Here is an 11,435-nt window from a genome sequence, read left to right as displayed (position 1 = left end):
ATGTATGGGATGGAGCCAACGGCTAAAGGACGGACTGAAAAAAGTTTCAGCTACATTGTCAGAGCCCCCAGCAGCGATGGGTTTGATGTAATGAACGTTGATGTGAAGATTGACACGTCCTGGATCTTCCAGGACGCAGACGATAGCGACGAGGAGCAGGGATGTCTTCCAGAAGGAGTAGCCCGAAGCCCAGACCTCCATACGGGAAGGCTCAGGAAGCAGCTGGAATCCTCTGAGCAGAAGTTGTTGGCAGCCGTAGACAAGTACGTGATGTCAGAGTCTGGGCTGAGGAGCAGGTAAATATGCCATTTGGACCTCTTCCTTGCGCACGTAACACGTCCTGGGGTGTCAGGATCGTGTTAGAATGGTGGGTTGAATCGTTTCTACGGCCGGGGCTGCAGGCGAACCTATGGTACATAAGCTGCCCGTCACAGTCCCTGGCCCTCAGTGCCCTCTCTGTCTTTCCTGTCCTCCGCTCTGTGTCACAGGGGCTGAGCCTGTTTCCCAGGCTCCCTTGCTTGCTGGCTTCCAGCTGGGTCCAGCCAGTGGGAGGCACAGAAGGGAGGAGGAAGGGAGAAGCCAGGGTACTGTCCCCTCTCTTCTGCACCGGGTGACGTCTCCAACCAGGGCTGCAAACCAGTCGTGCTTTCAGCTTCCTCTGTGGTCCTGCTCCTGGACCCCAGTATCACCACCTCCTCTCTGCGTGTCCTTCCAGCCCGAGGGGAAGAAGTGGCTCCCAGCAGGAGCTAATCCTGGGTCACCTGTCACCTCTGTCTGGCCTCTCAGCTCTTCTGTCATCTGTGAGGCAGATTCCCTGTGTTTGATTCTCACTGCTGAACCCCCTGGCGTGCACTCTGTCTCCCTGATGGAACCGACATGGTCCAGGGCATTTGAATCCAGGTCTTTGTCCAAAGCCCGGGCTCTTTTTTGATACCTAGGCCAGCAGAATGAGGTGGGGCCTTGCCTGTATGTCAAAGGAGAAGCCCAGCATGGAAATGCAGTAGCGTTATGGCTCGGGGCGGACAGGTTTACCGATCTCCCAGCAGCCACGTGTCTTGGATTTATCTGGGCCTTCACCTTTTTTTTTTTTTTTTTTTTTGGTATTTTCCTTCATTTTAATAAAGGCAAGTCATCCAATGTGTATTTACATGAGCTTTCCTTTTTTTCTCCTCTTTGTAAAACTTTTCACGTGAGGAAATTCACGTATCAGAAACATTCTTTTGTTACTGTGTGTATCAGTCTGCGTGATTGTCCATTCACCCACCCAGCCATCCATTCACTGGTTCACCGTACGACCTGCACTTACCTCCCAAGTGTCACACACCGTCGTGCGAGTCCTCTAGGGCTGCCAGAACAAAACCCCACAGACTGAGGGGCTTAAACGACGGACATTTGTTTTCTCACCATCCTGGAGGCTCGACGTCCAAGACCAAGGCGTGGACAGGGCTGGTTCCTTCTGAGACCTCTCTCCTGGGCTCGACGTTGTCTGCCTTCTGTCCGTGTCTTCACACCGGCTTGCTCTGTGCCCGCCTGTGCCCTAACCTCCCCTCTTAGAAGGACAGCAGCTGTGTTGGATTAGGGCCCGCCCTAATGATCTCATTTTAACTTAATTACCTTTGTGAAGACCCTGTCTTCAAATACAGTCACCTGCTAGAGGAACTGGGGTTAGGACTTCAACATATGTATTTAAGTGGGACATATGCAGCCCGTAATATAAGTCCTGGGAGTTGAAAGCGGAGGAAGGCGGGGCCCCAGCCCTTGAGAGAGAACACTTTATAACCCACACATGGTTGTACATGGCAATGAAAACCAGAAGGTCACCAGGCCTGGGAAAGATGGGTAGGAGACCCCTCCATGTAAGGGAGAGACAGACAGCCCGGGGGGACCATGAGTGGTGAGGAGGAGGGGCCGCTGTGGCTGGGGCCTGGGCTGAGGCCATCCTGGAGGGGGAAATGGGAGCTGTGTCCTCCGTTCTCTGAAGCGGGGAATGCGCCATCCTGCAGAAGTGGGGCTCCTGAAGGGGAGGCCGAAACTGTGGCAGGGGTGGGACAAAAAGGGGTTAAGGCTTATAACAGGGTTCAGTGCTGCCCTCCCACCCAGGCCCCCCTCATTGTTCCCTGGGACCCTATGACACACAGCATGATACAATCCCCTTTTCCAGAAGAGGAAACTGAGGCTGGGTGGACAAAATATATCATTCAGGGTCACTGAAGCCAGGGTCTGAACGCACAATTGTGAGTACAGATTTTAGGCTAATTTCACCACAAGTGTGGTCTTGTTTGCGTACAGTGAAAGGTTGGTAGTGTCCATTGGATTTCACCTCAGTGAAAGAGTTAAAATTTAAAAATATTTATTGCAAAATGAATGCAACAGCATTGTTAGAAATCTGAGAAAGAGAACCCCACTCCCACCTTCACCCGCAGTATCGTTGTTGCGAATTAATTTCTCATCTAAATGCAACAAAATTAATAATGATAGCTTGACCCGTATTTAACAGACAAGCCTTTTAAAAATACTGAAAACGAAGTAATAGCGTTAGCCTCAATTTCTAGGTGGGAAAGTCAAGGTGCTGGCTCGTGAAGTGACTTCATGGTCACACACTCAGCCACGTGGGGCACTGGGACTCGACCCCAGGCAGCCTGCCCTGCAGCGGTCCCTGCAGCCGTGAGGCCCTGATTTACCCTGGTAGGTGCTCCCCGATGGAGTCTCCTAGTTCAGAGCACTCTCTGCAGCTCTGTATGTAATAGATTCTTTTTCACTTGTCATTAATCAGTGAAAAAAAATGGTACTTAGTTGTCTAGTTCTTATTAGCGAGTGCATTGCTTTCCTGTGGCTTTTAAGATAAATTGCTACAAACTTAGGGCCTAAAAGGAGTGCACATTCATTTCCTTCCTTTCCTGGAGGCAGATGTTCTAAAGCAGCCTCACTGGACTACAATCATGCTATGCAGAGGGCTGTGCTCTCTCCAGAGGCTGGAGGGGAAATCTGTGTCTGCCTTTTCCAGCATCTACAGCTGCGTTCCTTGGCTTCTGGCCCCTCCCATCTTCAGGCCAGCAGTGTGCAGCATCTTGCTTCGGTGGATCACATGCCCTCTCCTTCTGTGTCAGATCTCCCTCTGCCTCTCATAAGGACAGTCGTAAATTGCAGTGAGGCCCACGCAGATAATCCAAGATCATCTCCTCCATCTCAAGGTCTTTACTTTCACATCTATAGTTTCTTGTGCATGTTCAGGGAACATTCCTAGGTTCCAGGGAAATGAGTCATTTTCTGCTTAGTTTAAGAATAGAGATCACACCAGAATTCAATATTGTCTCAGACTTGATGTTTCAGCTTGGTCTGAAAATCTGAGAAGAGAGACTTGTCTTTTCCCATTCAGATATCAGCCTATTTTATAATCAGTCGGAAGGTGCTCCTCCCAAGTCTCTGACTGATTAACACGGGGCCACTCCCCGGTTCAGTTTGGAAGGAACTTGATTTGAATCTCCACAAGAGGGCACACTCCCTTCTGTCACTTTAGAGACTCTCTCCCAGGGACTCAAAAGGAGAGTAGGAGAGGGGACTCTTGGCCTTATTAGTAACAGTGTATCATTTTATTTAATCATCACAGGAGCCTTCTGAACCAGGTGCAATTACCTTTATTTTACAGATGAAGATACTGAGGGTCATAGTGGTGAATGAGCCCAGTTAAGGCCTCAGTAGACCAGTAGGCAGCTGTTCCCTCCAGCTTCCATCACTTTCTAAGGATAAGAAGGTCTTCAGGTGGCTTAGCCATTCCTAACAGTTAGGTGACTTCCAACCTCTCAATTTTGTAAATAATTCAGAGATGAATTCTTTTACTTGCAGAAACCTTTCTCTGCATTTCAATTGTTTCCTTAGAAGAGATTTGCAAGAATGTAGCTCAAATGGGAGGCAGCAGAACACAGGGCTAAATCGTGAGTTTGGGAGGCAGGCAGCCTGGACTCTATAATGCTGTGTGACCTTAGGCAAGTTGCCCAGCCTCTCTGATCCTCCGTTTCCTAGTTTCCTCGTATGTGAAGTAAGGGGAAGGGAACCCACCTGCAGGCTGAGAATGCGAGGATTCAGTGAGACAGCGCAGATGTTTGGTTCAGGCTCAGTTCTTTGCTGGTATGACCCAAAGATGGGATTACTGATTTAGGGGTGAGGTCGCTGTTAAGATTCCTTAAGCCTGGTGCCTTATTATTCAAAAGAGGTCTCTGAATTATTTTAGATCATCTTTTAAAAGACATGGATGAATGTTTTACAAAATGCCATGTTGTCAGAATATCCAATTGGCCAAATAACAGAAGAAAAAAAAAAGGTTGACTCTGGCATCTGTGAAAACCTCAGGCCATGTTTATAGCATCCTGAGTAAGCGCCTTCCTGCTTCAATGCTGCAGAATTCAGGAGCTGGAGCTGTCGGAGAGGAAACTTCTCCAGAAAGTGGACCAGCTGAGCGGCCACGTGTTCCAGGAGAGAAGCGCCTCTGTCCGGGCCCAGGAGAAGCTGGAGGCGCTGCAGGGGGAGCTCGCCAGCCAGGTACGCAGTCCCTCCACCTTCTTCCCAGCACTTGCTTCTTGTCCCAGCAGAGCCTCCCCAGACGTTCGGACGTGGCAGCAGCTACCACGGAACAGACAGCAGGGCAGGCCTGGGAGACCCCAGCCAGGAGGGGTGAGAGGGGTCCTCATTCTAACAGTGCAAGCCAGGGCTGCTGGACCTGGGGCAGAGTCACGTGGCCTCCCTGGGCCTCAGCTGCCCCATCTGTAAAATGGGGTCCCCATCTTGCCCTGCTTGCCCCACAGGGCTCTGACCAGGATCCCTGGCAACAGAGGGCGCTCTGAGCGGACTGCAGGGCTGTGCATTCGCTGGGGGCTCTGAGCAGAGGTTCCTTTCTGTCCAACTGGTGCCTGACATCAGGCGTGCCAACTCTGGCCCGAGGACAATGAGATGACTGAGGAGCTGGCTTGCTGGTGGGGACACAGATAGGAAACAAGTCACTCCCAGACTGGATGCTGGGTGACACGAGGGACATGCAGGCACAGTGTGTGTGTGCTTGTGGATGGAAGGCTACAGAGAACCGGGCCATGTGAATTGGGCTTTGCGGGAAGGGCTTTTGAGGATAGATAAGAGCTGGGGCAAAGCACAGAGGTGTGGAAGAGCATACTGGGACCAGGGCAGAGGGTGTGCTGGGCAGAGGGAGTTGGTGAGGCAGAAGAGGTCCCGGGAGGACAGATCGCCAGGGCCACGGCATGAACTGAATTCTGGAAGCCAGGTAGAGTAGGACATAGGGGAACCTTAGCAGGAGAGGCTCAAAGTCAAGATTTGGGGGATCTCACCTAATTGCATGGGAAAGAGATAGTGGAGGTGGTGGTGGGGGGGTGGGGTGGGGAATAGGGCCAAGTCAGAGTGCTGTCAGAGAGGAAGTGGCTGGTTAAGGAGGCAGGTTCTAGAAGCAGATGCCTGGAGCCAAACTCCAGCGCTGTCACTCACTAGCTGTGTAACCTAGGCCAAGTGACTTAACCTCTCTGGGCCTCAGTTTCCTCATCTGTGAAATGAGAATGATACAGTACCAACTCCCTTAAATGGCTGTGTAAGTGAGTTAACGATGTACAACACTCACAACAGAAGGCACTGACACAACACTAGCTGCTTTCATGTCAGTCTTTATTGACGCCTTCCAGGGGAGAGGTGACGACGGCGGAAGGGGAGGCATGTCTAGGAAATACTGCCGACTTGGCAGGCAGCTTCATGCCTGCACCAGTACCCAAAGATCCCAGGAGTCATCGTGTTTCAGTAAATTGCTATTTACGGTGCAGCACAACGATCCTCAAATTGCAGGCTGACTCTTGTCAGTGGGTTGTGCAATCAGTTCCATAATTCACAGCCAGTATTTAAAAATGGAAATCAACTAGGAAGTGTAGAAGGGCGCCACATACCAAGGGGAATGCTGTTTGGTGAAACGTCTGTTTCGGTTGTCCACATGTGCATGTGTATAATGGTGTATGGTCTTAAAATGTGTTTCTGACTGTGAGAAGCAGTCCAAAAAATTTGAAAAATACCAGATCAGCTATTTAATAGGATGGAAGTGGAGCGTGGAAAGATAAGAAGTTTAATTGAATTGAAGTGAGTCTGTGAGATGTCAGGGAGATGTGCAGGTGACATTTTCTCCCTTTACATGGAATTTCCAGTACAGAAAATCAAGCTCATTTCTGCTTAGTTCACAGTATCATCATCAGTGTCCCAAAAAGAGTTTTTAACCCGAGATACAGTGATGTTATGTGGGGTCCCACCCTTAAGAGTGTCATCTCTCTGTGGCAAATCTCGTAATAAATATTTTTTGAGTCATGCTTTATATACATGTAGGATTTCCCGGGTGAAAAGACACAGACTTGCAATCACGAGAGGTTCACAGTGTGATGGGGAGACAGAGGATGAGGGTGACAAGCAAGGGGGATGCTGTCAGGGAACTCAAGGCACTGCAGCACCTGCAGTCCTGATGCCCATATGCATCTCTTTATTGCATTCTTACGTAATCCGTATGTTCCTGGGAATGTCTTGTCATGAAACCCTATTTCCAGATGAGGGGCAGAGGCTCAGAGTGGTGAGGGGGCTGTTCAACCAGCCCAGACCTCTAACCCTAAATCTCTCACCAGAGTTATTGGTATTTCGGAGCCAGTTTTGTAGGACTGCATGAACTCTGCGCTTCGCACCCGATATTTGCCAAATGGCAATTTTGCCCTGTTGTCATCAATATTTGCAGTTGCCTACAAAGACGCCTCGTTTCTGTGGTGACCTGTGGCTTCCTGAAAGGTGATAAAGGCAGACCCCTCCACGTGCTGAGCATCACCAATTCCGGGAGTCACACCTTTGGGCAGACCCTGAGCAATTCTCCTCGCAGGGATCTAACACCAATTATATCTGCCCTATGTGCCCCACCCCAACCCCACGCCAATACACACTGTCCAACAAAGCCTTCCAAGTGGCTCCCGAGTCCCCTCTTTCATGTTTGCTCCTGATTGTGGTTTTTTTTTTTTTTAATGTTTTTTAATTGAAATGTAGTAATTTACAATGTGAGTTTCAGGTGTACAGCAAAGCAATTCAGTTATACACATACTACATATATATCTTTTCTTTTCAGATTCTTTTCCATTGCAGGTTATTACAAGGTATTGAATATAATTCTTTGTGCTATACAGTAGGTCCTTGTTGTTTATCTGTTTTATATATAGTACTGTGGAATCTAAAAAAAAAAAAAAAGATACAAATTCTATTTACAGACCAGAAACAGACTCATGGACATAGAAAACAAACTTTGGTTACCACATGGGAAAGGGTGGGGGAGGGATAAATTCAGAGTTTGGGACTAACAGACACACAGTGCTTGTTTGCTTTGTCTTCTGCAAGCTTTCATGTCCATGACCGAGCAGCAGCGGCAGGCACTAGCAATTGAAGGAGAGCTTAACATGGAGGCAGTTCCACTCATTTGTATAAATTAATTCTGAAAATTAGGCAGGGATGCCCTTCTCTGCAGTGGGTGGATCACCCCAGTCCAGCCCACAGCTCCTGGGTGGGGAGAAGGGAAGATATAAAAGCAGAGAGATGTGTACTCCCGCCAGGCAGGGGGTGAAGTGGAAAGAGAAAAAAACCTTGAATCACACGCATGGAGGTTCGGTGACTTTTAGCCGTGTAACATTATTCAAGTCACTTCTGAGTAGCTCCACGGGGCGCGTTCACAGTAAGCAACAGCTGCTGTGACACCCGTGGGCCTGTCTCACCAACCAGAAGTCATGGTCTGCTGACCCTTACTGGGCCAGGCATTAGCCGTTTACGCATGGGGAAATGGAGAGGTCTGGGAAGTTCTGGATTGAAAGTGGGGACACTCAGGAGGTTCCAGGTGGCAGCTCTTTACAAACTGGTGTGAGGGTATTCGGTATTGGAACCACTGGCGCCGCCCTCCCAGAGTGCACCAGCCGATCCCGATCCTGCCTGCTGCGCAGTTTCCTTCTGTTATCAAGTGTTCTGCTCACCCCACGACAGGCCAGTATATCAGGAGATGAGGTGTTGGGGCAAGGAAAAACGACTTTATTTGGAAAGCCAGCAGACTGAGAGGATGGCAGACTAATGTCTTGGAGAACCATGCTGCCCAAGTCAGAATTAAGGCTTATTTTATACTACAAAAAGGGGAGGGGGTGTGTTGGTTGTTGCAAACTTCTTGCTGTAGGAGTTCTTTGTTCTTGTAGCTGTCCACGTGGGTCAGGTCATGGCATCCCTGTAAAACCTCTTACAAAGCAAACGTTATTTTCTATTCTGCAACTTGTTATCTTTATATAATTGCAAAAGTGTTAATATCCTTAAAGATCAGAGCCTTGAGAATGGCTCGCCTGTATATTTCAGGCTAAAGGCAACATTGTTTTACAAAAGGTGCAGAGCCAGCAAGGCTAAGCCTAGAAAACAGGGCACAGGGTTTAAAACCAAAGGAACAGATCTAATACGGAGTCAGATTTGTTCTTTTCTATTACACTTACAAGGACTCAGGTAGCTCACGGGTGTGCAGGGTCCCCACTAGAGTGAGGTGAGTGAGGCACTCGCCTCCTGGGCAAAATTTAAGGGGGCGCCAGAAAAGTCATAGAGATAAATTGTATTTTGAAGCAACGTTTCAATGCAAACATTTATGCAAAAAAAAAAAAAAAAAAGCACACGGAACAAAAGACCGAAGTTGAAAGTAAGGTCAGGCTCAGTGTGGATGCCAGGGTGTCCCCGGGCGGGCTTCCTGACGCCCTCATCCACCGCCAACCTGTAGGTGCGAGAGAAGGAGCACGCGGCCCGGCGGCAGCGGTGGCGGCTGCGGCGGCTGCGAGAGCGGCTGCGGCGCAAGGACGAGGCGCTGGGGCGGCAGGCGGCGGCCCTGGAGCGCTGCCGGCGGATCCAGCGGCGCCAGCTGCGCCTGGTGCGCGGGCAGGAGCGCATCCTGCGGGCGCAGGTGCAGCGGCTGGAGCTGGACGTGCGGCGCCTCTGCCACGCCGCGGGCCTCCTGCTGGCCGAGCTGGACGCCTCGGCCCCGGGCAGCCCACTACCACCGGGCCCGGCCGGCCGCCCTGGCGTCCCCGAAGAAGCCGCGGAGCTGCGCGCCCTGCGGGCGAGGGCCGAGCGCGACGAGCGCGAGCGGGACGAGGCGGCGCGCCGGCTGCGGGAGCAGCGCGCCACCGAGCGCCGGCTCCGCGGGCAGCTGGAGGAGCTGCGCTGCAGCATCTACGGACTGCAGCTGTCGGAGATCGGCCTGCAGGGCCAGGTGGAGGACCTCGCCCAGCAAAACAGGCGCCTGCGAGAGGAGCTGGGAGCCCAGGCCCCCGGGGAGAGAGCTCTCAGCACTGCTGGTCACGGTAGCCTGGTAAGTGGCTGCGACCCAGGGCACGAGTGATTTCCCGCTTTTCTGTAACTTTCTGGTACAGCCACTTGGTCAAGACGTGGACTCCATTTCCCAGTCGTCCTCTTCATCCACCCACGCAACCCACCAGCCCATCCATCTGTCCCTCATTCCACCCGCTCACCCATCCACCCATCTACCCAGCCAGCCGTAACCATCCACCCAAACCTCTCCCAGCCACCTCAATGCCCATCTGTCCCCCTACTCACCCACCCATCCACCTGTCCACCCGCTTGTCTACCCACACTCCATCATCACATTCACCCCACCATCTGCTTGTCCATCTCTCCATCCAGCCATTCTCCGGGCAGCCAACCAGCTACCCTTCATCCCTCATCATCTGTTCCCTCCTGTCTGTCCATCTGTCCAACATTTAGCGGGTCCCTGCCTGTGCCAGGCCCTTGCTAGATGCCCTCCTCCACGTGCAGTATTACATAACTGTCCTGTGCTGGTGACTTCTTCCCTGATCCACCCCATCCTGGGAGAGCAACCACACTTTCCCGCTTCCCACTCAGCTCCAAACGTGATGACGGTCGCCAGTGTGGTGGTGCTGTACAGGCATCCTCATTCCTTTAGACTGTGAACCCCTTGAGGGCAGGCCCTGGTCAGATGGGTTCTGTAGCCTCCGCCCCAGCAGCAGGACACAGGAGGTCCCCAGGGCTGTGCCGTAGAGAGCACGCAGGGTTGGATCCTTTTCTGGTTTTCCTATTTGCTACTTCTGTGACCCTGAGCAAGTTTCTTAAGCTCTGGGGCGAGGGCAGGCTGGACACATTTATTCATCTGACTGATGGGAGAACAAAAACTTACTTTTAAAATACTCCTGCTGTGTGTTTGGCACCCTCTGATGTTTTCAAAGGCATCATTTCATTTCATGCTCATGCAGACCATGAAGCAGGTACTGTTAGTAACCACACTCCTCAGAGAATGAGGCTGAGGCTCAGAGAGGCAGTGCACTGACCTGTTGTCACACAGCTAGGAAGAGGTGGAACTGGAATTTAATCTAAATTGGATGTGAGTCCAGAGTGCTTCGTTTCTCCTGCAGCAGGCTGCCTCCCTGTCAAGAGAAAGTTAACTCAGCTCCCTCCAAGAGGTCACAATCCCTGCCACTCCCTACTGGGTCAATTGACATTTAAGGAAAAATCAGGGAGCCACCTTAGCCCCAAAGAAGATTGCTCATTTTAAAAAAAATCAAATTTATCTTTGGACCTGGCTAATCTATTTCAAATTAACTGGAAATTTAAATGCTCTGCATTTTCTCAGGATAATGGAGTGTACCTGCCTAGACCCTTTTAATAATGAGTTTATCTGTGGTCACATTTTATCTGTTTAGAGCTTCATCCTACTAATGTCATTTCTACAAGCCCTGTTCCTTCTTTCTCCGTTTTATGCATCAGATAAAAGGAAAACAGTGTGCATTTCATATTGGCACCGTACTGTAATTTTGGAAAATAAATTGTGTAGAGATGGAGATTGTCGTTTAGAATCCTTAATCCTGTAATTTTCCTACATGTAAGACTTTAATTCAGCCTGTTGGCTTAAGTCCTGATTGTCCCAGTCTCTCCATCTTCCCTTGCTCTTTCTTTTATCTGAGAAAAAGGGTGGTTACCTAAATATTTCAGAGATGCTGCTGACGTTTTGTACACTTCATGTTCTCTCATTTAATCCTTAGAACAGCCTTGCAAGCCAGGTGCTGTTATCCCACTGAATAGATGGAGAAATGGGGCTCTGGGTGGTTAGGTGACTTGACCACAGGCACCCAGCTCTGAAGCATCAGGGCTGCTGCCCTTACCTCGAGATGCTGGAGCAGAGCTGGTTCTTGAGGAGTCTGGGGCATTAGATAACTTGTGTGTGATCAGTTACAAGCCCCTTGTCCACATGCATCTGTGACCTTCTCCATGTTTCGCGCCTCATCATTGAAAAGTCCCACTGCCCCAGGAGGATGGCAGCTCACATGGAGCCCGTGCCCTCAAGACTTTGCTGGAGGCTGCTGTGCATGGTCAAAATCCTCTCAGAA

At 50.5% G+C, this 11,435-nt stretch overlaps 1 protein-coding gene across 1 annotated transcript; it reads left to right on the top strand.

The window, feature by feature from the left end:
* On the top strand, nucleotides 1–10,706 carry LOC141575014 (uncharacterized protein C4orf50-like). The gene is made up of 3 exons (XM_074352943.1): nucleotides 1–296; nucleotides 4,398–4,536; nucleotides 8,798–10,706. The coding sequence occupies exons 1-3, from the start codon at nucleotides 1–3 to the stop codon at nucleotides 9,413–9,415; spliced, it is 1,053 nt and encodes a 350-aa protein (XP_074209044.1). The 3' UTR covers nucleotides 9,416–10,706.
* Nucleotides 10,707–11,435: the final 729 nt, after the last annotated feature.

This window comes from Camelus bactrianus, chromosome 2 (genome assembly GCF_048773025.1).
Source record: "Camelus bactrianus isolate YW-2024 breed Bactrian camel chromosome 2, ASM4877302v1, whole genome shotgun sequence".
In the NCBI taxonomy this organism is placed as follows: Eukaryota; Metazoa; Chordata; class Mammalia; order Artiodactyla; family Camelidae; genus Camelus; species Camelus bactrianus.
Note: the sequence above shows the minus strand (reverse complement) of the source record. Positions and strands in the feature narration are given on the sequence as shown.

Bases quoted from the DNA above. Each gene is read 5' to 3' on its own strand.
- LOC141575014 (XM_074352943.1), top strand. From the start codon at position 1: ATGTATGGGATGGAGCCAACGGCTAAAGGACGGACTGAAAAAAGTTTC. The intron at 297-4,397 runs GTAAATATGCCA...TCAATGCTGCAG, and splicing joins GAGTCTGGGCTGAGGAGCAG to AATTCAGGAGCTGGAGCTGT. The intron at 4,537-8,797 runs GTACGCAGTCCC...GCCAACCTGTAG, and splicing joins AGGGGGAGCTCGCCAGCCAG to GTGCGAGAGAAGGAGCACGC.